The sequence below is a fragment of the Phascolarctos cinereus genome, unplaced genomic scaffold (genome assembly GCF_003287225.1).
Source record: "Phascolarctos cinereus isolate Bilbo 61053 unplaced genomic scaffold, phaCin_HiC Scaffold_4;HRSCAF=312, whole genome shotgun sequence".
In the NCBI taxonomy this organism is placed as follows: Eukaryota; Metazoa; Chordata; class Mammalia; order Diprotodontia; family Phascolarctidae; genus Phascolarctos; species Phascolarctos cinereus.
Window position 1 is genome coordinate 375,977,465 of NW_027555847.1, and position 26,299 is coordinate 376,003,763.

Genomic DNA, 26,299 nt, shown 5'->3' on the forward strand with positions numbered 1-26,299 from the left:
GCTGGTAAACTCCATGGAGTTCTTGTTTTTCGTTTAGCACTTTCTGGATTTCCCCATCATTTTTGTCAAACCAGTTTCGATGTTTGCCAGTGTTTTCGCCCAGATGAGTAATGTGTTGCTGTACACCAATCTTTGAAAGCTGCCCACTCCTTTTCTGCTCTGCTGTTGCCAACTGTGTTGGCTCAGCTTTCCCTCTAAGTTAGCAATAAACTGTTCAAACTGGGAGCAGTCTTCTGCTAGTTGTCTTGCCTTGGGGCTACCACTTTTGTTGAATGTGAATCTTTAGTTTGGAGATAGTAAGTCTATCAGTCCAATACTCTGTGCCATGCATCACTCTCACATCCTATTTGTCTTTTCTCCTTACAATGACATAGTCTACTAAATGTCAATGTTTGCTGTAAGGGTGCGTCCATGAAGTTGTACTGTATTTAGGTAAATTGAAGACAGTGTTGGTGATGAGAAAGTCATGAGATGCACAAGTCTTCAGTACTAAGTGACTGCTGCTGTTTCTGACTCCATTCCTCTCAAGGATTCCCTGCCATGTCTGATAGTTTTTGCCTACTCTGGCATTAAAGTCATCTAGAATTATAAGCTTGTCCTCTTTTGGCACACTGATGATGAGAGATTCCAGTTCTTCATAAAATTTTCTTTGACATGATGGGAGCATATGCACTGATGATGGTGGCATGGCACGCAAGTGGCAATTGCATTATTGTGAGCCTGTTGTTCACTCCTTCAGGGAGGCATACAAGCTTGTCACCTAGATTAGTCTGGATTGTAAAACCTACACCAGCCTCACGGCATTCCACCTCACTGAAGCCACTCCAGAAAAACATAATATCCAGCTCTGAATTCAGTAAACTAGCCTTCATTTGCCAGCCTTGTTTCACTCAGGACTGCTATTTGGATGTGATACTTGTTGCGTTCTCTTGGAACAAGAGCTGTTCGTCTTTCAGGTCTGCTGGATTTCGTGTTGTCCCTAAGCGTGTGCACATTCCATGTACCAGTGGTGAGTGGAATCATCTTCACAAAAGTTTTTTGTACATTTTTTGGTGTTTTGATCGCAGTGTGGGATCCCTGCCTGCCACAGTAAGTAGGCCAGGGTTGGGTAGGGCATACAGTTTTTAGGGCACCTTTTCTAGCCCTTTCCTCAGGAGGTGTGCAGTGTGGTCCTTAAAAAAGTCAGCTCAGATACCCAGGGGCTGCCAAATATTACTGCTGCTTCAGTTCAGTGACAAGAGGATACTATGGCCTGGGCTGCCTTTGTGCAGGGTTGTGACTACAGTTCCCAGTGTATCTGCACCTGCTGCTTCATCACTTGCCTGTTGCCACAGAACTTTGAGGTAGGTAAAAATAGTAAAATGACATGGGTGATGTCTTTTGACTCACACATAAATTGGATTTAAGTGATGGAGTTGTGCAAAGTCATCGGCCTCACTCTCTCTTCCAGAGTCAAATCCAGTGGCAAGACAAAAATCAAGATGACTGGCTGTGGCCCAGGATGCAGTTAATTACCTTGACATCTTCGATGTCTAACAAAGCTCTAAGTGCTCCACAGCGACTGCTTCAGCCACTTTTGTGGCCATTGGAACAAATTTTTCTTGTCCTCCCATTCCATTGGTTGAAGTCTTCACATGCTTGGAGTAGATACCCCCTAACTCACTAGGAGGTTTGAGACCCCTTGTTACCCTCAACCTAGTTTAGCTCATCTGCCAATATAATTTACCAGAGTGTGAAGAGTTGGGTGAATCAGGTGGACACCAAAGGTGCAAAGTATCTCAGCAAAGGGCTAAGCATCCCTCACACCAGAGCTACTGGTCTTCCCTCAATACCCCTACACCAATGCAGTGAGGCAATGAGAGTGAGTAGTTTGGCATTTGACTGACAAAGAAAGGGAAGAAAGAAAAGAAACTAGTTTAGAGAGAATGGTAGGGTCAAATGAAGTGGGTTTTTTGTTTGTTTTGTTTGATTAGAGAGACATCACATATTCAAAGACATAACAAAAGGGATGATTGGAGGGGATGGGAATGGGATCAGGAGCAGCTTGTATCGAAAACTAGGAAATTTTTCAAGATTGCCCATTTTAACCTTGACTTTTATTTCCTGAGTTCCATTCTAGTTTTCTTTCATATGATGAAAACTTTAGAGGTGGAAGGGATTTATAGGTTATCTGGTCCAGCCCCCTTATTTTAAAGTTGAGGCACTGAGTGAGGCCCAGGAAGAGTAAATGACATATGGGTAATAAGCAGTTCAACTCAAGTCCTCTGCCTCCAAATCTTGTGTTCTTTCTGCTGTACTATGCTGCCTTATTATATTTTATTTATCAATGTAATCTTACTTTGGCATGTTTTTCAAATTTTTTTTTAATCCCTTTGTCATTAGTCTTTTTGAAAGCTGGAAAAGATGACAATTTCTTTATTTCAGGAATAATTTGACTAGTGTGACCCCAAACTACTCTTTGTTTATAAGATCATAAAATTAAAAACTCAAAGAACCTTGCAGAGAACATCTAGTCCAATTACCTCATTTTATAGATTAGGAAATTGAGGCCCAGGGAGGTAGTAAATGGCAGGGCTAGCTAAGATTACCAGTATACCCCACATATTAAAAAAACAAAGGATACTCTTTTCGGACGTTTGTTTTTTGAGTTTTGAACTTGAATAGATGGTCTTAGTATTCAGTTGTTCAGGTTATGATTTGAACTATGAAATACAGTGTGTGTAGTAGGTGTTTAATAAAGACTTCAGTGAATGAATGCATGATACTTTGATCTTTTAGAAGGCAGTTCTTAGGATTCTTTTTTCCTCAGTGTGATAGCTTTCACTGCCTTTGGCAGTGAAATGAAAAAATCTGTTAGCTGTGATAGGCAGCTAGGTGGTACAGTAGATAGAGAGTGGGCCTAGAGTCAGAAGACTCATTTTCCTAAGTTCAAATCTGGCCTAAGACATTTACTAGCTATATGACCCTGGGCAAGTCACTTAACCCTGTTTGCCTCAGTTTCCTCATCTGTAAAATGAGATAGAGAAGGAAATGGCAAACCACTCCAGTATCTTTGCCAAGAAAACCCCAAACGAGTGGACGTGACTGAAATGGCTGAATAACAACAGCAGCTGTGAAATCTCTTTAAGCAGGACTGAAGAGAAACAAAAGATAACAGAAGCAACAAACTGTCAGTGGTCTAAGATGACTTTTCTTTTCCTTTGGTAGGTTACTATTTTTGTAACCCCTAAAGCATGGAGAATTCCTCAGCAGCTATTAGACAAAAGAAAAGCAACAAAGTATACTCTAGTATCAGTATAATAATGTAGACCTTAGAATGTTTATTCTCTAGTATTTGATTTAGAAATTTGACTTTTAGGTTACTTGGCTGATAGAATCAGCTACTTATTAAAATTAGTGTGGGAAGCCATTGTGAGAAGCAGTGGATAGTGGACTAAATTTGGAGTCAGGAAGACCTAGGTTCGAGTCCTACCTTAGACATAAAATACTTTATGACCCTGGGCAAGTCACTCCACTTCTTAGGGCCTCCAGGCAACCCTTAAGATTCTTAGGTGCAGAATAATTGTTAATTATTAGGAATTTTCTCAATGGAAGTTACCTACACCAATGAAATCACAAGTTCACACTAGTCCATAAAGATATTTTATTTTGTAATTATGTATGAATTTTATTTTTAAAATAAAAATTTACAGTACAGCTGTGAATTGGTCCAGCCATTCTGGAAAGCAATTTGAAATTGTGCCCCAGAAGTTGGCTAAAACGACCGTACTCTTCGACCCCATCCATGCTACCACTAAGCCCATACCCCAAAAAGATCAAAGAGGAAAAGGAGCCATTATCATATGGGACAGCTCTTTTTCTGGCAGTCAGAAACTCTTAACTAAGGGAGTGCTCACCTTTTGGGGAATGGTTAAACAGATTATGTCATGAGATGTTATTGTGCCACAGAAATGATAAAATAGACAATTTAGGAGGAAATTGGAAAGACCTTTCTCAATGACGATGGGTGATCAGAACTAGAAAAATTTACACAATAACAATAAAATTAAAGAGAAAAACAACCTTGAAATACTTTAGAACTCAGTGCAGTCCAGAGGACTGAAGATAAACACACCACCCACCTTCTTCCAGGGATGTAATGGACTTAAAATGCAGAAATGAGACATCTATTCTTGGACATGGCCAATGTGGGAATTTATTTTTACTGGACTGTGCATATTTATTAGGAGAATTTTAAAAAATTGTTCATGGTGGCATGGGGAGCAACAGGAAGGAAAAATAATAAATATAAAAACAACATTTTTTAAAAATCAAAAGTATTAGGAGACATTCTACATGCTGGTTGTAATTAGTACTTATATGGGGTTATCTTTGTCTATTTGCTAGTCTTCTGTTGTGTTGGGTTTTTTTTATTAGTGTACTTTCTGGGCTTACAGGCACCTGTTGAGTCTCCTTTGGAACCCTCATAATCCTATTAGCTTTGTGTTATTTCAAATGAGAATTAAAAGTTAACAGCATTCATTGTTTTTTGGGGGGGCTGTGGTTTGCTGACCCAATTTCTGAAGAATTGCATAGGATTTTTTAGGTTCTACTGAATCCCTAGAGGCCTACATTTACATACTAGCACCAATCTTACCTAAGGAACTCAGCAAGTTTGTTGTCAGAGAATGTCTATAAAAATAGTCTCTAAATATCCAGTTCTTTTAATCCTTGAGTTTATATATAGTTCACAATGAAGAATAAGTTCTCTCAAGTTCCTTCTGCAATTCTTCTAATCATTTCCTTATCATTCTGATAACCATTTCCTAAAGTGATTTAAATAAACAGAATCTATTATATTTTTCCATAAGTCACATCTTAGATATACTGAAATTCATGGAAGGCTGGGATTTTGTGATTATCTCTAGTTTTATATCTCCCTTTAGGCAAAACTACATTTTGGATAATCTTGAACAGATGAGTCTCTCCTCTTTTTAAATACTTAGCATCTGATTTAAGATGGACCAGCCAAGATGGCAGAGTGGTAGCAGGAAATACAGTTAGCTTTTTCCAGCTTCTGCATAGAAATCTAGAAAATTTGTATCAGCCTGAGTTTGCTAATCAGTAAATTCCAAGGAGGCAATAATCAGTGAGTCATTTTTCTAGCCCAGGTCAGCATTGGGAAACAGAAAGGTTTTGGACATTACGGATAGGATCGAGCCAGGAACAGCTACTTGGAGCCTTCCAGCATAAGGACTAAAAGAGAGTTGCATGTACCTGGGCTATAAGAGGATCTAGCCCTGCATGAAGGGCCTACCCTTTTTAGAAACAGATGCTAACTAACTGGCAACTCTGTTCCTCACTACCCATTCCCTTACCATGATGGGACCAGGGTGGACTGGTGAGACCTACAAGTAGAGGAGATGTGATTCTGAACCCAGGAACAATGTGGTCTCAGTTTTAGGTGCTGCTGTGCCCTCTTCGCCCCACCCCATCTCTGCCCAACTAGAGTCATTGAACTAGAAGACCATTCCAGCTAGCTGATAGTGGCTGAGTCATGGATATATAGATATATAGATATGCCGTTCAGATACGTGTCGAGGTCAGGAACTTTCAGAGATCAGAGCAAGAAGGTAGAAATCAAATTCTGCCCTGAATCAGACCACTTTGGGAGTGTTGAAAGCTTGAGCTCTTCCTTGGAATTCTGGAATACACAACATACCTCAAGAAGGCAACTATAGGACCCGCCCAGACTTTTCCTCCAGAAATGTGCAGAACCTACTATCCTTAACATAAAGTCTGAAGCCAGGATGTACAAGCAAACAACAACAGTAAGACACCGTAAAAGAGCTGTTATGGTGGCAGGAATTGAACATGACTGAAAAGCCAAGAAAGGAAAAACTTCTAAATAGTTACAAGCGGAGCCTCAAAGAAGAGCACAACTTAGGTGTAAGTTCAGCTAAAACTTCTGAAGGATATGAAATAAGAGGTTTTGTGTTTTTTTTAAGTTAAAATGATTTAATAAGTAAAATTAGAGCACTAGAGTAAGATCTTGGAAAAGAAATTAAAAAAAAAGAGCAGTAATCAATACCTTGGCACAGGAGGTTCAAAACATTACCCAAACAGCAGATGTACTGGAAAGTGGAATGGACAAATAGAAACTTCGTGAGGCAATACATACTAAAAACCAAAGATTGGGGGGAAAATAGAGGAAATCTAAGATATCTTATAGCAGGAACAACTTACTTGGAAAATGGATCAAGAGATTATTTAAGAATCATTGGACTGCCTGAGTAATAATCAAATAAAGAATCTAAACTTATTTCAAGAAATCGTAAAAGAAAGTTGCCCAGGTAGCTTAGAACCAAAGAACAAAGTGAAAATAGAATGAATCGGCCACCCTCTGAAAGAAACTCTAAAATGAAAATCACTAGGAACAGTATAGCCAAAATTTAGAGCTTCCAGATCAAAGAAGTAATACTGCAAGTAGACAGAAAGAGTTCTAGTACAAGGAGCCACTATCAAAATCACCTACGGTTTAGTAGCCATGATTTTTAAGGAACAGAGAACTTGGAATACAATATTCCAGAAGGCAAGATATGTAGGCTTACAATGAAGAATAACTTACCTAGCAAAACTGAGTATAGTACTACGGGGGGAAAACAGACCTTTACTGAAATGCAGTGAATATTCCTGATGAAAAGATCAAAGCTGCATGGAAATTGAAATACAAACACAGGAGTCAAGAGAAATAGCACCAGGTAAATGTTAATGAACAAGCATAAAACTCAACAAAGATAAACTGTATATTTCTAATGTGGGGAGATGATACATTTTTCACCTCTGAACCCTAAGGACCTCAGAAGGAGTCTAGTAAGAGAACCTGGGAATAGTTTTATTATTTTGATGATGATCTTAGTAGAAGAAAGAGAGGAGAAAAGGAATTGGGAAGATGGGGAGCAAGAGGGAGAAATTATCTCATATAACCAGAGTATACAAATACAAGATTTTATAAACCAGAAGGAAGGGGTTAGAAGGAACCAAACTTGTCAAAGGAGGGAGCAACATGTGCCATGTGCAAATAAATAACATCCCACTCAATAGGAAAATAGGAGGTAAAGGAGAGAAAGTGGGCATTAAGAGGGAGGGCAGATTTAAGGTAGAGATTTGTCCTAAGCAGAACTAAAAAGGAGAGGATAAGAACCTGTAATTGAGCTTTGGAACAGGGGAAGAGAAGAGGGGTGGCTGAGCAGATTGCACTAACCCCAGAACATTGGTGTTGAGCATACCTTTCCTCTCCCCATTCTTTTCTTCTTTATAAGAGAGTATATAAGAAGAAAATGGAAGGATATGGACAATGAACTGTCATAACTATGAATGTGAATGGTATGAACTCATAAAACAGGAGAGGTTAACAGTGAATTAGAAAGCAGAATGCACCAAAATAAGCTGTTGGTCAGAAATATACTGGAAATATAAAAACTTGCTCAGTTAAAATAAGTGGCTGGAACAAAATTTGTTATACTTCAGCTGAAGTGAAAAAGATCAGGATAGCAATCTTGAACTTAGGCAAGACAGCATAAAATAGGTTTAATTGAGATAAACAGAGAAACTACATGTTAAAAGGTTGCATAGACCCTGAATTAGTATCAGTACTAAACATATTCAGGTAAATGCATAGCATCTAAATATCTAAAGAAAATTAAAAATGAGTTACCGGGAGAAATAGTAAAACTATAATAATGTAACACTTTAGTCCCTCAGACATACATAAATCTAGTAAGATTCATAAAGAAAAAAATAACACAGGAGTTAAAGACCTGAATGGAATTTTTATATAATAGACCAGGCAATTATTGAATGGTAATTATTGAATAAACATAAAAGAGTGTGTGTGTGTGTAAAAATTTTTTTTCAGGAAGTGTGCCTTTATAGAAACTAACCATTCCCTAAGGGTCAAAAAATCTGACAGACAAATGCAGAAAAGTAGAAATATTTAACGCATCTTTTACAGTCCATAATAGGTGGGTAATCTGTAACTTTTTTCATGATAATAATAACACTGAGACACCGTATCAGAATTTTTGGAATGCAGCCAAAGCAGTTTTCATATCTTCTGCATTCTCAACCTTCACTTGATCTGTCCATTTCTGCTAGGAGTCATCCTTTATCTTTTCTCCCTTTTGTGGCTGAATTCTTTGGGAAGGCCATCTACAATAGATGCCTCCATTTCATTTCCTCTCGCTGTCTTACACTTAACTCTTCTTCACTCTAGTTTCTCACCTCATCATTTAACTGAAACTGCTCTCTCCCAAATTACCAGTAATCTTTTGATTGCCGAATCCAGTGGCTTTTTCTGCAATCCTTATCCTTCTTGGCCTCTCTGCAGCCTTTGATTGATACTATTGATCACCTTCTTTTTGATAATCTTTTATGTCTGAGTTTTTGTGACACTGCTCTCTCCTAGTTCTCTTTCTACTTATCTTACTGGTCTGTCTGTTTATTTAACTGGATCTTCATTCTGATCATCTCCACTGAGTATGGGTGTTCCACAGACCTCTGTTCCTTTATTCTATATTCTATTTCATTTGGTGATCTCATCAGTTTCTATGGATTCAATTATCCATCTCTGCCGAAGCTTCTCAAATCTATTTATCTAGCTTATTCTTTATGTTGATTTCCATTCTGACAGTAACACCACCCTGGTAAAAGCCCTCATAATCTCCACCTGGAATATTACAATAGCTTGGTGTTTAATCTCTCTGCCTTAAGTTTCTTCCCATTTCAGACTATCTACTATTCATCTTTCAGATTGATCTTCTTACAGCATAAGTCTGACCATGTCTCTCTGTCTCTGTCACACACGCACACACCAATCAATTCCAGTATCTCTTGCCTTCATTTTCAAATAGAAAAAAAAAAGACTGTTTGGATTTTAAAGCCCTCCCTAACTTGGATCTTTTCTTTTTAACCTTATACCTTATTAGCACCCTCCGTGCTCACCCCTACTCTATTTGCTATTCTTAGAACAAAACACTCCATTTGCTAACTAAGGACCTTTTCACTGGTTATCCCTTATGCCTGGAATTCTTTCTCTTTTTATCTATACTACTTAGCTTCCCTGGCTTGCTTCAAGTCTCAGCTCAAGTCTCACTTTCCGAAAGAAGCCTTTTCACATCCTCCTGATGTTATTGCCTTCCAAGATTCTCTCCAATGCTGTAAATATCCTATTGCTGCGTAGTTGTTTACATGTTTTCCCCATTAGTTGTGAGCTCCTTAAGGGCAGGTACTATTTTTTTTTACCTTTTTTAATATCCTTAATAGCACAAAAGCTGGCACAGAGTAGGAGTTTGTTTGATCTGATTATCGATCACCAAGCATTTATTAAGTTCATACTAGATGCCAGATATTATGTTAGGTTCTAGGAATCCAAAGAAATTTCATTTTCTTTGTATTGTTTGTGCCTAGCTCAGTGCCTGACACCTAGGAGGTGTTTAGTTAAATGCTTGTTAATTATTTTATTTGACATAAAATAGTCCCTACCCTTAGGGAACTTACATCGTATAGGAGTAAATAACATTTATACGTAAACATACACAAAATAAATAGAAGGTAAAGGTAGGGCTGGCATTAACGGCTGGAGAAATGAGGAAAGTGATTGTGTACAGGGTACTGTGTGGGCTTTGAAGAAAACTAGAAATCTAAGAGGCAGAAATGAGAAAGGCGTATATTCCACATATGCAGGCCAGCGTATGCAAAGGCATACAAGAGATGGAATTTTATGTGTGAGGAATAAGGGAGTACATTCCACATATGGGGGATAGTTTATGCAAGGGCATGGAGACAAGAGATGGAATTTCCTGTGTGTGAGGAATAACAAGAAGGCCAGTTTTGTTGAACCTACAAAAGTAGGATGGCGATAGATTATAAGGGTGTTAAATGCCAAACAGGAGTTTGTGTTTAATTCTATAGGGAACAAGGAGCCACCAGATTTTTATTAAGCGAGGGAATCATATCATCAGAGGTCTGTGTTAGGAATATCACTTTGGAACTTAATGTAAGGTGTTGATGCTCTTTGAAGTCCACGTGTGTAAGAAGTCACATACGTTCACAATTTGCTAAAGAAGATAGTAATAGGTAATCTTTATATAATGCTTTAAGGTTTACAAAATGCTTTATTATAATCATATTTGGTCTTCATGATACTGAGAAACAAGAAACCACAGGTAGTATAGTCTTTATTTTGTGTATGAGGAAAATGCTTCAGAGAGGTTGTTACTTGACCATGGTCCACACTATTAAATATCAGAGCTGGAATTTGAACCTATGTTTTTGCTGACTTGAGGTGCAGTGCTCATTCCATTAGACCATGCTGTCTCTCTAACATGATTTTAGATTCTCTGGAACAACAAATCATCACTTGTGAGTGAGGTCACTATCCCTAGAGAATTTCTGCTTATGGGAAGCAGACGAGCTTATCCACTGCTGCTGTAGTTGTTACAAGAGACAGGAAAGAGTAAAAGCACATAAGGGACTCCTACAAGGTCATATATATGCCTTAAACATTAGGGAATATTAATTGGCATCTATCAGGGTATTAGTTGATAAAAAGCATTCCTCATGGAATAAGCTGGATTCTTGATGAGGAAGAATCATTGGGCTTTAAAAAATACTTAATAAAAGAGCTCATGCATTAATTTTGGCACAGTATCAGAAGCAAGAATTCAGACTATATTTGAATTCTTTCATGCATATCAGGAATGTCATGGCAGGGTTAAGATACCCTTGTGTAGTTCCTTGCAAATAAAGTATCAAATAATAACCAATTAGTCAAGCCTCCAAGATATCTTAACTAGGTGCATTTCTCTCACTTCCCTCTTTGTTAACACACAGTTGGTGATAAGATTTCCCTTTATTGCTTGATAGGTTTCATTATGTCTGGTACCTGATTCTGCCTATTCCTGCTATTTTACAATTGGTTTTTAATCCTTGTTTTTTGAGTAATAATTTTGGTAGTTTTCTGAGTTATAGTTTTGGTTGGTTATTTCCATCTTCAGAAGTAAACTTATTTTTGAAACTGTGGAAAATCTTGATTTAGAAGTAGCCTCACAGGACTACCTTATGAAAATTATTCTCTGTGACATCCTTTAGTATATTTATGAAAAATCTCAAGGTGTTATCAGCATTTGGTTTTTAGGTGCAATGGTGATTAACAGGCTAAGTGATAAATAGTTGGTATTAATAGTTTTCATTTCAAACTTTCATTGGAATGTTTTGAAAAGTTACTTCCTTTTTGACTCTAGTGGATAGAGCATTGGCATATTTGAGAAAAATGAATATCACTAACATTAGAGTACATTGGAATCCTTCACTGAAGAAATCTAAGCTTTTTAGATTTCTCTAATTAAAGAAAAAAAAGCTGACACCTGCTTGGAAACTAGAAAAGTGCTTAACAATTGAATAGTAAAACGAAGTTCTTACATTAGGTTTGCTAACATAGCTGTTATTCCATAGATGGAGGTTTTTCCTTTTCTAATGGACATTATGTCATTAACCTTGAGATTAACTTTGGTATTCACATTTTTAAAACATAATCATGATTTACCTTGAGTCACATGTTCCATTTTATTGGCTGCCTTCATGCAGAAAATATACTAAAGTAGCATTAATATCAGTAAAGACAGTGAAGCACTGTATATTTTCTCTGTGAAGGGAGCATTCTGTACATTTTTTCATGTTTTACATCATGGTATTTTGAATAACCATGCTTCCATGTTCACATCAATTTTTTGTTTTTCGATTTATGCACAGCACTTGCTCTGAAATTTGGGGACTGAGTACACCAAATACGATAGATCAGTGGGATACAACAGGCCTTTACAGCTTCTCTGAACAAACCAGGTGAATATTCTGCCCTCTGTCGAATCATAGAGATCTTGTGGGAGGGGGTGGGTTTGGAGGCTCTATCCATAGTGGGATGCTTTGCATAATTTTACTAGGATGTTTCCTTTTATGTCAGTTATACGGCATAGCATTTAAAACAATTGCTTGCCTGTAATTAAAGTACATTAAGTGTTTCAGCTGATGTTTTGACCAATGAAATTCTAGTTCTGAAATACTCTTTAAAAGGAATGGAAAATTTATAAATGCACACTCTTTAGTTTGAGGTTAGATGATTACTCTAATATTCTGCAGTAGGCCTGATCCTTATGAAGCATTTTAAAAAACTGGTAAATGGCCAGTTTGTCTAAATTTAATTTAGTATTATTTCGTATTCAAATAGTGGGTAAAGTAATTTATAAAAACCCTTATACTACATTTAATTCTAGGGGAACTAATTTTTATTTTTACCTTCTTTTCATCGCCTTACCAGCTTTTCCAGCACATTGATGTTTGTCTTTTTTCATCTCATCACTATCATCATCTGCATTTATGTGTGAAATTATGCAGTATATGTTAATTTTTGAAAGAATCACAACTGTTAATTTACATTAGTTTAGGCTACATTCACATTAATGTAGATATTTAACAAACTCACACTACTATAAAAAACGTGCCTTCACAGTTCATTTTTGTGTTGATTCTTGGTTTTTGTTTTTGTTTTTTTTTGTTTTACCACCTGCAGCACTTGCAGATTGGATTGCTGTCAGGTTTGTTGACTAATAGCAGTAATATTTCCTAAGTGTCCTTAAACAAAAGCATTCATGATAGCATCATAATCTTCTGAAGGCAGAAGTTGAGGACGAGTGTCAAGTACAGATATGTATAATGTTATTTAATGAAACTTCATATTTTGTCTAAAGAATTCATTAACATCTGTGTCATTTTATAAGACACATCTATTTCTACTAACTTAATTGCTTTTAACTAGTTCATTAAATAGGACACATCTTTCCACTTTATTTGTGCTATTCTACTTAGTGGAATTGAACTATTTTGTTTTCATTCTTTTTCATATTATTATACTAATAAAGCCTACACTGAGTGAGCCTTTTTTTTTAAATTTCCTCCTTTTCTCCCTCCCTTCCATGATTTCCCTTCTCCCTCTCCACAGGTCCCTTGATGGTCGTCTACAGGTATCTCATCGAAAAGGATTGCCACATGTTATTTATTGCCGCTTGTGGCGCTGGCCAGATCTTCACAGTCACCATGAACTTAAAGCAATTGAAAACTGTGAATATGCTTTTAATCTTAAAAAGGATGAAGTGTGTGTAAACCCATACCATTACCAGAGAGTGGAGACTCCAGGTAGGAAGATTACTAGTTGCTTTTTTATTCTTTTTTTATTAGAATTTAAAACATAAGGTTTTAAGTCAAGAAATATTTATCCAGTCATTATTTGGAATAATTTTAATGTTAAATGGAGACTGCATAATGAATTAAAGTTTTAACATGAAAGTAAATAAAGCTGCCTGATTCTTTATATTCAGTTTTGTTTCATGGTAGCCTGAATGTGGTGACTTAAAAATTTTAGAATTTGTAGAAGAAAAATATATAGCTTACACTTTTAAGAAAAACCTTGCAGCATATAATGGAAAATTCTCTTAGGATAGCACCTGGAAGTCTTGATTCAGACCCCATAGATTTGGGCTTTGATTTTGGCTGAACCTGCTTTACTTTTGCCTTAGGGTATTTATATTACCCAGGAAACATATTTGTTTCCAAACACTGATAAAGACCTCTTGAAAACCAATTAATGTCACACTTTGTATAGAAACAAGTTTTGAATTATTAATTAATTACTTTTACCTAGTATTAAAGTTGTTGGCAGAATTTTTACTCTGCAGTGCTATATTTCTTCATATATTAAGTGGCATATTTTACAAGTTTAAACTGGCTCCTTTGGTATTGATAAAATGACATCTAAGTTTTTCATACTTTATCATTGACATTTTAAATTTAACAGTAATGTGAATTTCTTGAAACTTTTCAGTTTTGCCTCCTGTGCTAGTGCCACGGCATACTGAGATTCTAACAGAACTACCCCCATTGGATGACTATACCCATTCCATTCCAGAAAACACTAATTTCCCAGCAGGAATTGAGCCCCAGAGTAATTACATACCAGGTATTTATTGTTTTGTTTTGTTTTTTATTCTGCTGAAGCTCTTAGGATGGTGATATTTTATTCTTATTCAGTGAAGTTTTATGTAAACTATAGTTTGATTTTATACATATACATACGTACATTACCTGATTTTAGGTTAACTGGTTCCATACTAATAGTGATATGGCATTTGGGATGTATAAACTTGGTGTTAAATTAAAAAAAAATAGATAAAGGAAAATTTTAGCTTTAAATTGAAATTAAAAAATTAAAAAAGTAAACTTTTTTTTTCTGTGATTAACCACTGCAACTATGACAAAGAAGCAAAAGGGAAACATCTTTGTCTTCATTTTCAAGCTCTGAATGCTACTAGTAAAGTGAATGAATGGTATAAGAATAATGATGATAACTTTTATATGATAATTTAAGCTTTATGTGATACTGGGTTTTTTTTGTTTGTTTTGGTTTTTTGATAATAGCTCTGAATTTTATTCCTGACCTATGAAAGGCAAACTTTAGAATCTGAATGGCCTTGGAGTCAAGTTTTACCTCTGACAGATACTGATTGTATGACCCTGGGCAAATCTTTCAACCTCATAATATCCCAGACAACTCTGAGACTAAGTACTGGTAGAGTATTTCCTTTTCAAAGGGAAATTATAAGTTCTTATATTAATGGGAAAAGTTCTAACTTGGCCATGGTCACACAGCTAGTGAAAGGCATAGCTAGAACTTGAACACATCCTCAACCTTCAATCAACCATGTTGGACATTAGTGGGATTGAAATAAGAGATTGTGGGCAAATGTTAAAAATAAATAAAGGAAGGATGAAGAGTCAGGAGACCTAGATTCTTGAAACTAATTTGTGGCATTGTGCAAGTTACTTAACCCCTCAGATCTCATTTCTATCACTTGTAAAATGAGGAGGTTAAATTAGATGGGCTCTATTCTAATCTTTGTATTGAATTATGGGACCTTGGAGTTTTCCTTTACAGGATTTGAGCTGAGACCTTTCTCACTTCAGTTCCTTATTCTCTCCATCTCCACTTACCCTCAGAAAGCTAAGACAATGACATTAACATTTAAAGGATTAACAAAGTAGAATATTTATTCTCAATTTTTCTCTTTCCTACCTAATATTTCTCCATTCTACTTATTTTTTTCTCTTTAGGGAAGCTGATACCAAGTAAGGACCCTAAGAGTTCCAACTTCAGCTCTCTTCTAAAGTAAGGGATGTAGCAAAGTGGTATTAGTAAATGATCAGTTTGAAAGGATGTTCAAGATCAATTTTTAAGACTTTCCTTTCTTAACGACTCTATGGATAGATTATATTAATGCAGTTAAGCTAGGAGAATGTAAGAAGTGTAGGTCAACTTTTTAAAAAACATTTTATTTTTTCCTGTTACATGTAAAAACAATCGTTAACTTTTTTTAAATTTTAAGTTCCAAATTCTCTCCTTCCCTTCTTCCTCTATCCCTTCTCATCAAGAAGGAAAGCAATTTTATATTGGTTTTACATGTGCATTCATGCAAAACAAATTTCCATATTGGTTATGCTGTGAAAGAAAACATTGAACAACTCCCCCCCCCCCAAAAAAAAGAAAGAAAATATAATTTTAAAAGTATGTTTCAATCTATATTCAGACACTATCAGTTCTTTCTCTGGAGGTGGATAGCATTTTTCATCGTGAGTCCTGTGGAATTATCTTAGCTCATTGTGTTGCTGAGAATAGCTACGTCATTCACAGTTGATCATTATACAATATTGTTGTTATTGTAGTACACTGTTCTTCTGGTTCTACTCACTTCACTTTGTATCAGTTGATGTAAGTCCAGGTTTTTCTGAAAGCATCCTGCTCTTCATTTCTTATGACACAGTATTCCATCACAATTATATACCGTTACTTGTTCACCCATTTCCAGTTGATGGACATTCCATCAATTTCTACTTCCTTGCCACCACAGAAAAAGATGCTTTTTTTTTAAATGTCTTTGGGGTACAGACCTAATAGTGGTATTGCTGGATCAAAGGGTGTGCATAGTTTGATTGCCCTTTGGGCATAGCTCCAAATTGCTCTCCAGAGTGGTTAGGTCAGTTCACAACTCTACCAAAAATACATTAATGTCCCAATTTTCCCATATCTTCTCCAACATTTATCATTTTCCTTTTCTGTCATATTAACCAATCTGATAGGTCTGAGGTGGTACCTGAGAGTTGTTTTAATTTGCATTTCTCTAATCAGTAGTGATTCAGAGCATTTTTTCATAGCCTCGATTTCACTATCTGGAAACTGCCTGTTCATGTCCTTTAGCCATTTATCAATTGGGGAATGCCTTTTATTATAACATTTGTTGGTCTTTTTTTTTTTTTTTGGCTAGGCAGTGGGGTTAAGTGACTTGCCCAGGGTCACACAGCTAGTAAGTGTTATGTGTCTGAGTCTGGATTTGAACTTAGGCCCTCCTGAATCCAGGGCTGGTGCTCTATCCACTTATGCATTTGACTTAGTTCTCTGTATATATTTTAGAAATGAAACCTTTATCAGAGAAACTTGCTGTAAAAGTTTTTTACTGTGTATTTCCCTCTATCCTATTTTTTTTCCTATTAATCTTTCTCTCTCTTTTTACTCTGACCCTCCTTAAAAGTGTTTTGCTTCTGACCACTGCCATCCCCACATCCACTGTCCCTTCTAGCTCCACTCCCCCACACCCTTGGTCCCTTCTCTTTTTCTCTTCCCCTCCTATTTCCCTGTAGGGTAAGATAGATTTCTATACTCAACTGAAGATGTATGTTATTTCCTCTTTGAGCCAGTTCCAGTGAGAGTAAAATTCAAACGTTGTCTGCTACTCCCACACCCCATTTTCTTTGCACTGTAAAAGTTCTTTTGTATCTTTTAATTGAGATAATTTACCCCATTCTACCTCTCCCTTCCCCCTTTCTTCCAGTGCATCCCTCTTTATCATCCCGTCATAGTCAATTCACACCTGTGCCTTCTATGAATACTCCTCCTAACTATTCTAATAGTGATAAAGTTCTTATGAGTTACAAGTGTCATATTCCCATGTAGTAATATAAACAGTTTAACCTTATTGAATCCCTTACGGTTTCTCTCTCTTGTTTACCTCTTTATGCTTCTCTTGAGTGTTGTGTTTGAATGTCAGATTTTTTATTCAGCTGGTCTTTTCGTTAGAAATGCTTCAAAGTTCTCTATTTCATTAAATATCCATTCTTTTCCCCTGAAGGATTATACTCAGTTTTGCTGAGTAAGTTATTCTTTGTAATCCTAGCTCTTTTGCCTTCTTTGCCTATTATCTTCCAAGTCCTCAATGTAGAAGCTGCTGAATTTTGTGTTATCTTGACTGTGGCTCCACAATATTGAATTGTTACTTTCTGGCTGTTTACAGTATTTTCTCCTTGACCTGGGAGTTCTGGAATTTGACTATGAGATTCCTGGGAGTTTTCATTTTGGTATCTCTTTTTAGGAGGTCATTGGTATATCCTTTCAATTTCTGTTTTACTCTCTGGTTGTAGGATATCAGGGCAATTTTTCTTGATAATTTCTTGCAATATGATATCTAGGCCCTTTTTTAAAATCATGGCCTTCAGGTATTCCAATAATTTTAAAAATATCTCTTTTTAATCTGTTCTTCAAGTAAGTTGTTTTTCCAGTGAGGTATTTTACATTTTCTTCTTCTTTTTTTCTTTGTGATCTTATTTTATTGTTTCTTGATATCTCATGGAGTAATCCGCTTGCCTAATTTTATTAAGTTGGGACTCTTAACTTTTATGACAAATCTTTGAAGGTCCGGTATGGCTAATCAATCATTAAACATTTATTAAGCACCTGCCTTATACTAGGCCTTGTGCTAAATCTGTGGGATACAAAAAGAGGTAAAAGACATCCATGCCCTCCAGAAGTTTACAGTTGAAGCAACTTTTTCTATTTCGTGGATCTAGACTTGGCCAACTATGCGGTTAGTATTGTCAGCCTAAGTTCTTTATTGGTGGAAGAGGTTTAGAGCTGAAGAATTTTCTATAATAATATGACTGTTATTTGTATACTTACTTTAAAATTTGCAAAGTATTTTACATACATCATCTTATTTAAGACTTATCAAAACCTTAATGTGTCCATGTAAGATAACTAAAAAGTGTCATAAATAGGATTTTGAACTTTTTCAGACTGTAAGTATGTAACTGGTGAATGACTGAGAACTTTCCATGTATGGACCTTATATTAGAATGGTGATACCTAAAAACAGTAATATCCCTTGAAGCAAACAACATTTGTCTACTCCTCTCTGCAAATCTAAAGCAATCTGTAGCTGTTTTTTCTTTTTTAAATTGAATTCTGAGGAAATATGTTTTAGTAATTGAGTGTGGTTGATCTTCTTGAGTTTATGTATGTACGTAATGTAAGTCAAAATAACCCTTTCAGGGCAGCTAGGTGGCATAGTGGATACAGCACAGGCCCTGGGGTCAGGAGGACCTGAGTTCAAATTTGGTCTCAGACCAGACACTTGACATTGACACGGACTAGCTGTGTGACCCTGGACAAGTCACTTAACCCCAATTGCCTCACCAAAAGAAAAAGAAACAAAACAACACTTTCATATTAAAACTAACTTCTCCAAAAAGAATTTGTAACATAAGATAAAGTCATATTTCAGTACTGTTGGGCCAATTTATATTGTGTCAGAAATATGGGAGAAAATAAAAGGCATTAGAAAGAATACTAACTAGTAGTCAGCTAGATGGTATGGTAAATAAAGTGCTACGGCTGGAGTCAAGAAAACCTGAATTCAAATACAGCCCCAGATACTTACAACTATGTGACCTTGGTCAAATCACTTAAGCTCCGTTTGTCTCAGTTTCCTCATCTATAAAACGTGGATAGTAATAACACCTACCTCCCAGGATGGTTGTGAGGATTAAATGTTATAATATGTTTGTAAAGCACTTACTAGCATAGTGCTTTGCAGTTGTAGGTGCCATATAAATTCTATCTGCTGTTGTTGTTGTTCTTTTATAATTGAAAAGAATTCAATAAGCATTTATAATGTCAGACACTAGAGTTACAAATGCAAAAGAAAAGAAAAACAATTCATTTTCTTGAGAGCTTGTATTCTAATGGGGGAGACAGTAAATAAACCTAAGTACAAATTAAATACTAATAAAATAGTAAAGAGAGGGCAAATTGGTCATGGTAACCAACAAGATAGAGGCTTCTCAATCAGTAAATGTTTATTATATGCCTGCTTATGTGCCTGGCACTGTTCCAAGGTCTGGGGTCACAAAAAGAGGCAAAAAGTCTGCACCATCAAGAAGCTCACAATATTTCTCTGATCATCACAACCTCTCAAACATCCAAAATAAGAATTCTGTGGCAGAGATGAAGCAGTTCAGTTTTCTCCGTGATCTAAGGCACCAAGAATCCAAAATAAGATAAAACCCAATGTGCTAATACAATATTTGAAATTTATCAGCATTCCTTTCTTTACCACCTGTTACACTGTAGCAGCAAAGTTGCACAAGCCAACCCATAAGCTTGCAGCAGAAATCAACTCTGTACCCTCACCCCCAGCTCCATTGCAAAGATCTAAACAGCAGACATAAGCTCATGCTCCCAACAGTAGGGAGGAGTGCTACAGTATTCTGTGCCATGGCAATGCTCTGTGCCAAGATAGAGTTCAGACAGAGAACTGAGGTACAGAAGGAGCTGGGGCAAGCTTGTTTGTGGCTGTGTGTCATTTCACTAAAGCCTGAGGGAAAGAGCCCAGCATCCGTTTGGGACTAGTGTTGTCCTTCTCAGAAGTGTCTTCAGGCAGAAACCTAGGCTGGTGACCTGTGAATTGTCCTGTGTGTGGGAGGGCTGAGACAACTTTGAGATCTAGCCCCCAGGGAACCTTCCATCAAAGGGGAGGGAGTCAGAAAGTGAGCAACAGAGAAAAATAAGGAAAAAGACTAAGATTATCAAAGATCTCAGCGGGAAGAAAACTCAATTAAAGGCTTTAGTAAGTGGATAAACCAACAAGGAAACCATTAATGACAGAAGGGAATGTGGCCTCCAGATGAGATAAAAGGCTTCAGGCAGCTATAAGTAAATGTTACATGAAAAAGAACAGTGAATAAACACCTGATGGAAGCAGAACAGGATGTTCATCATCTGTTTAAAAGAGAAACGAGAATTGGCAAAACAGAATTTGAGGTCTGCACAGCAGAAATAATGGGCAGGATAGAAAAATTTAAATCCGTGGTGGCAGATTTTACTAAAGAAACAAAATAGAGAATAATTGATTGGGAAGTCAAATATACAGAAATGAAGGACAGTCTGGAAGAAGAGAAGCAAGAAGCAGTAACATTAAAATAAACCATTATCTTTATTCAGGCAACACAAAAAGAACTGCAGTAAATATTTAAATGTATATAGGACCTTTTCCTTTTTTCCTTGACCTTTCTCTAGTTATAGGCCTAGAAGTGATATAGTAGCAGGGTTAAAGTTTTTGTGAATACTCCTAAATTACTTACTAAGAGTGTTATACTCATTTACAGGTCTACTGACACTGCATCATTGTACCCATTTTTTGCATAAGCCCTCCATATTTATGAATTTCTTTGTGTTTACTAAATACTGGAGTACTAGATCATGTGTGAAAATAAAATGGAAATAGTCCTTTCACTCAAGGAGCTTACATTACTAAGTGATACATAATATATGCACAGGTAAATAAGTCAATATGCAGAATTCTCAAGAGAGAGAGAACACTGACAACCAAGGAAAAGAAGGGGCAGTCAGGAAAGACTTGTACAGAGTACCACTTGAACTACGCTCTGGGCTTCAGAGAGGCAGAGATGAAGTAGAATTTTAAAGGTATGGAGATAAGGAAGATGGCACTTCCAGTTTGAAGAAGAGTAGACTAGTTTGATCAGAAAATAGAGTGCAGTGTGAAGTAATTTTGACAGTATGTAGGAAGCAGATTATTGAAAACTTTGGATCTCTGGCTGTTTTGTTTATATTTTATCCCAGAGACAATAATGAGTCACTGATTTTTGTCTAGGGAACTGATGTGACCAGATGAATGTCTTGGGAATATTGATTTGGCACCTTGGAGGCAAGGGAGAAGGGCAAGTTAAGAATGATTGCAAGCTTGTGAATCTGCATGACCGGAGGGTTAATGACCTTAGCATGAGTTTGGTGGGAGAGATTGTTTAAGAGAAGCTTGGTTCTGTTTTGGACATGTCAAATTTAAATTTATGACAGGGTATCCCAGTTGTAGAGATAGCCAGGCAGTAGTTGACCATATGGAACTAGAATTCAGGAGAGAAATAAGGTTTGGTACATACATTTGAGGAATCTACCTAAAAATAATTTGAATCAATGAGAGCTGATGACATAAGTGAAGGAATGTACAAAGCAAAAAGGCTCAAGACAGAACCTTAAAAGATACCATACTTAGTGGGTAGGAAATGAATGATGCTCTAGAGTAGTCACATAGGGAAGAGAAGAAACAAAACAGATCAACATCATACAAGCTAAGAAAAGAAAAAAATCTCTGTAACAGGGAGTTAATAATGTCAAAGATGCAGACAGATTAGGGAGAGAAAGGACTGAAAAGGACATTAGGTATAGCAAATAAGAGACTGCTGGTAACCTTGGGAAATGGTTCCAGTAGAGTGGTGAAGCCAGAAACCAGATTGCAGAGGATTGAGAAATGAATGGAAGATGAAGAAATAAAATAGAACATAGATGACTAGGAAATTAGCCATAAAAGAGAGATATAAGACAGTGGTTTGATGGGATTACTGGGTCAGTGAAGTTTTGGTTTTTTTTTTTAAGGATAAGGGAGGCCTGAGAATGCTTATAGATGCCAGGGAAGTATATCTGGTGGCTAAGGAAGAAGATTGTGGGGAGAGGTGGAAGATAAATGGTGCAAACTCCCAGATGAGACAGAAGGGGATAAAAGAGTATTTACTTTGAGAAAGGCCACCAAAGCTTTTCAGATATGGACTCTTCCCAACAAAAGTAAGAAGAGATTGTATAAGAGTATTGAGGAAGGAAAGGAAGATTTGGATTAACTACTACAGAAAGTGTGGTAGTGTCAAGAGAGAAAGGATTCCTTATGCAGCAAACAGTAAAAAGTCCAAGTGAGATAAGATAAATTTATAGTAGACCCACATAGCATACATAGTTGGGTGACTTCCAGAAACACGCATTAATAGCATGTGAGTAGGATTAGTGATGGTAGATGGTAGAGATAACCCAGATTTGGGGATAGGGAAGGTATGACTACTATATGATAGGAAAGAAGAGAGAACCGGGAAGGACCTCAGAGATCATCTAGTCAGAGTCACACAGTTGTTAGTGTAAATAGCAGTATTTGTACTGTAGGTCTTCTGATTCCAATCCAGTACTTTTACATTGTACCATGCTGGATTCAAGTGTAGAGAAGAGTGTATAGTTGAACTGGGAACCATGGGGTCAGAACGTGAAGTGAGAGTGAGGTGACAGCAGAAATGATGGTGTGGGAGAGAATAGGGAGAGGTGGAGGTAGTGGAGGTTTCAGTGAGGAGGATGAATAGCTTAAGAAGGAATGGTGAAAGTAGAAAAGCTTACATCAGTCAAGGATTTGATTTTATAATTAAAACTTTTTTTAGCTTAACCATTTAAATGAACTTTTTGGCATAAAAAGTGTTTCACATATCTCCACTTCATCTCTGTTTTTAGAATTTCCTATGTTAATGGATGTTTTGCTTTTTTCTTATTAGAGTGTCAAGACATTTAGGTATCATCTTAAGAAAAATTTTTATTTAGATACTAACATCACAATTTTATTAAAAGGTTTAACTATTATCAAAGAAAAGTACAAGACTAAAGGGTTAGAAAATTCAAAGCAAATATTTTTGGTTGGTCATAATTTTTCCTTCTTTGCTATTTGGGGTTTAGATTTCTTTAAGAAATTGCTGTTTCATGTCTGTGCTTATTCTTGAATTACAGGCCTTAAAAAATTTGACTTTACCTGTTGTTGATTATCACATAATATTGAAATTGCTATTGCTGTATTGGCTGGGTTTTTTCCTATGGGTAATATTTTGGTTCCTGGTGTTCACCTAACCCGTCATCTTGCCTCTGTCTTATGTATCCTATGTGTATTTAATTGTTACAAATATTCAGAAGTTATTAAAGATTTCACAGAAATATCTGAAAAGGAATTTCCTGTACAGTCATTGCAGGACAATAAAGATTCAGGCAAAAATGACTGTTTCTGTTGTCAAGGATCTATGAGGGGAGACACCGTGCACATAAATAAGTATTTACAAATCTATCCAAAATTAAGTATGATCTAATTTTGGAAGGGAAAGCACTAGGAGCTGGGGGAATCATAATAGACTTAATGTGGAAGGTGGTGCTTTAGCTAAGTGCTGACAGAAATAAAGAATCGTGAAAGGCAGAAGTGAGGGGACAACAAGAAGATAAAAGGTGGGAGATGGAGTACTGTGTGTTAGGAACAGCAAGTGGGCCAGTTTGGCCCCTGGAATGGTGGTGTTCCAGCCACTGTTCAAAGATCCCTGGTCAGAGCGAATAAACATAACTAGCCTATTTCCTTCTTGGATAACTTGACTTGTTAGGCAGTATTTCTTTATGTGAATCCTAAACCTGCCTCTCTCCATCATCCATTAGTTTGAAAGAGCACCAGAGAGATGCCTTTTCAGATAAAACTCAGAGCACAATACCTATATTCATTTGTGGAAAAAACTCAGCCTAGCATATAAAGGATTAATTACCTTTTTAATAAAGTAGATATTTTAAAAAGTAAATCCTGTGTCTGGATTCCCTATATTTTTCTTTTAATTGCCTTGTAAGAAAATAAGTTAGCATTCAGTTTTCCATTAGTAAAAAAAGCAATTGGTAGGGGCTGATATCACTGAAATACAGTCAATTCTAGGGCTTCTTTGAAGTTATCTTTTGGCTGTTGACCCAGAAAATATACCTGTAGTAATTATCCAGATAGATAAAATGATAGCCAAGTGAACGTAGCAGTGAATTTCATCTTTAGTAGGAACAAATTTAACGTTTCATTGACAAGGTTTGGACGGGAACCTGTTTTTGTCCTGATACATAAATACATGGTACCTCAGTTACTGTTTGAGGGGTTAGTTATCTAATAGGGAAAATGGGTTTAGTACATTTCAAATGATATGTCTGATTTAAAAAATTTTTTTTAGAAACACCACCCCCTGGATATATCAGTGAAGATGGAGAAACAAGTGATCAACAGTTAAACCAAAGTATGGACACAGGTATTAAAAATAATTTTTCTTTTAAAACCTTTCCAAAATTGGCATAGATGATACTATGGAGGAACTTATAATATTGTCAGGCCACTTTTTAAAAATAAATTTAAAATTTTACATGGAATTTCAGGTTTTTATGATGGCATAGCTTGTGTATATGTGTACATGCACATGTATTTATAAAAAATAATCTTTTCTTTATCTCCAAACAGCCTGAAACTGGTATAAAGTTAGCTCATGCTGGGTATGGTAGTGCAGACCCTGCTACTGGAGAGGCTGAGAGGTTTGCAGATCTCTTGACCTCAAGAATTCTGATCTACACTAGGCTCAGCCAATAGGTCGTTTGCACTAAGGTTGGCATTAGTATGGACTATGACAAGCTCTTAGGAGCTTGCCTAAACAGGGATGAACCAGACAAGTCTATAATAGAGCAGGCTAAAATTCTTGTGCCAGTCAGAGTGGGACCCTGACTGTAAGCAGTGCTTGTACTACCAGCTTAAGCAAGATAGGGATACCTAGTCTTAAAGAAGAATAAAGTTGGCTTTTTTATAAAGTTTTTGCATATGTTTGTGTCTGTGTGTGCTACACAAGAAAGAATTTAGTGGTCCTTTTAGTAGAATTGAAGACTTGATTCCTGTATCACTGTAATTACTGATTGATAAAAAGGGCTAGTTATTCCTGAGGAATAAATATACTTTTCTTTTTGTCACTCAGTTTATATTTCAGTATCCTAAATGAATGGTAGACATTGATCACTGAAGTTAAAACTGTTGCCAAACTTTGTTGGAAATAAAAGGTTAAAGTAGCCCATGAAAACTTAGATGTTTATCATGCAAGTTTTAAGTTCAGTCACGTACATTGTTAACCTCTTAAAGATTTCTAATCCTCTGATTATCGGTCTTTTCATAACTCTCTGATAGAGACTCCACATAACACTCAAGACCTTTTAATGTTTTGGACCATTGGAGCACTTGTGTGAACTGTTTATCAGTCTTTGACACAAAATTGACTTTTCTTATTTTCTTTGAAAGTGTTTTATGCCACCTCTCACAAGTCATAGTTGATAACATGGTACAGTATATTTATACACACAGCATAGTATCCCACTACTTTTTGAGTTACTCTTTCTTTTGAGATGTAATTTGTAGCCATATAGCTGAGAGAATACTTTGTTGGCTATGTCATTGATATATGCCAATGAAGATCACAACCAATTTATTCTTTTATCTTGTGCGGTTTTTGTCCATGTCTTTCCAGAAGTACATCTTGACCACACTAGAGCTTTTCAGATGATGATTTTAATATTTTGTGGATAGAGATGCAATACCCAGGCTGTTCACCTTGATTCCCTACCCTCATTCAATATATTACTGATCCATTTCCTTTTTTAGTTATGTGTCTCTTTGATGATGTCATTTATAAGATTTCTCACTTGCAGCTCATCTTTGGTAATATCTTGCAGCCTTGCCCATTGCACATCTTTCTACTACCTTTTTTTTTTCCTTCTTGGGAAAATTTTTTTTTCCTGAGATCCTGTCTTTCTACAAATTTGCAATCATTTATAGCATTTTTGGAAGAATAAGGAGAGGGATAAAAAATAAACCTGTGATTTCATCGTTGTAGGGAACTCCTCCTAGGTAAGCAAATGCCCTGTACCAGTGTAGGTACCTTCTTTACCACTTATAATTTTAGCAAGTTGTCTAGAATAAGAGGTTAACTTATTTGCCCAGAATCATACAAGCAGTAAGTGTCAGGTCTTCCTAGCCTTGAAGAGGTCAGGTCTTAATCAGCCTTCTACCACTAGAAGAAAATTAATGTTAAAAAGATGAATTTTTTATCACCAAGCACCTTGAGCATCATTGAAAGCACATTATAATTTCCCAAATGTGATCCATTCACTACTGCTGTTCATTTCTGTGTCTGATGCCCGTTCAAGGCATATATATTAAGGAATTTATTCAGTGGACTGCCCATCAAATCG

General features: G+C 36.4%; 1 protein-coding gene across 5 annotated transcripts in view; it reads left to right on the forward strand.

The window, feature by feature from the left end:
* SMAD2 (SMAD family member 2) overlaps window positions 1-26,299 on the forward strand; it is a 97,564-nt gene that overhangs the window by 43,677 nt on the left and 27,588 nt on the right. For 3 of the 5 annotated variants that reach the window (XM_078153270.1, XM_020985803.2, XM_020985805.2), the window contains exons 3-6: window positions 11,791-11,880; window positions 13,034-13,227; window positions 13,913-14,047; window positions 24,250-24,324. In XM_078153270.1, the coding sequence (XP_078009396.1) occupies window positions 11,791-11,880; window positions 13,034-13,227; window positions 13,913-14,047; window positions 24,250-24,324 (494 nt within the window). Of the gene's footprint in view, window positions 1-956; window positions 1,010-11,790; window positions 11,881-13,033; window positions 13,228-13,912; window positions 14,048-24,249; window positions 24,325-26,299 lie in introns of all 5 variants that reach the window. The other 2 variants (XM_020985806.2, XM_078153271.1) reach the window with 2 other exon arrangements.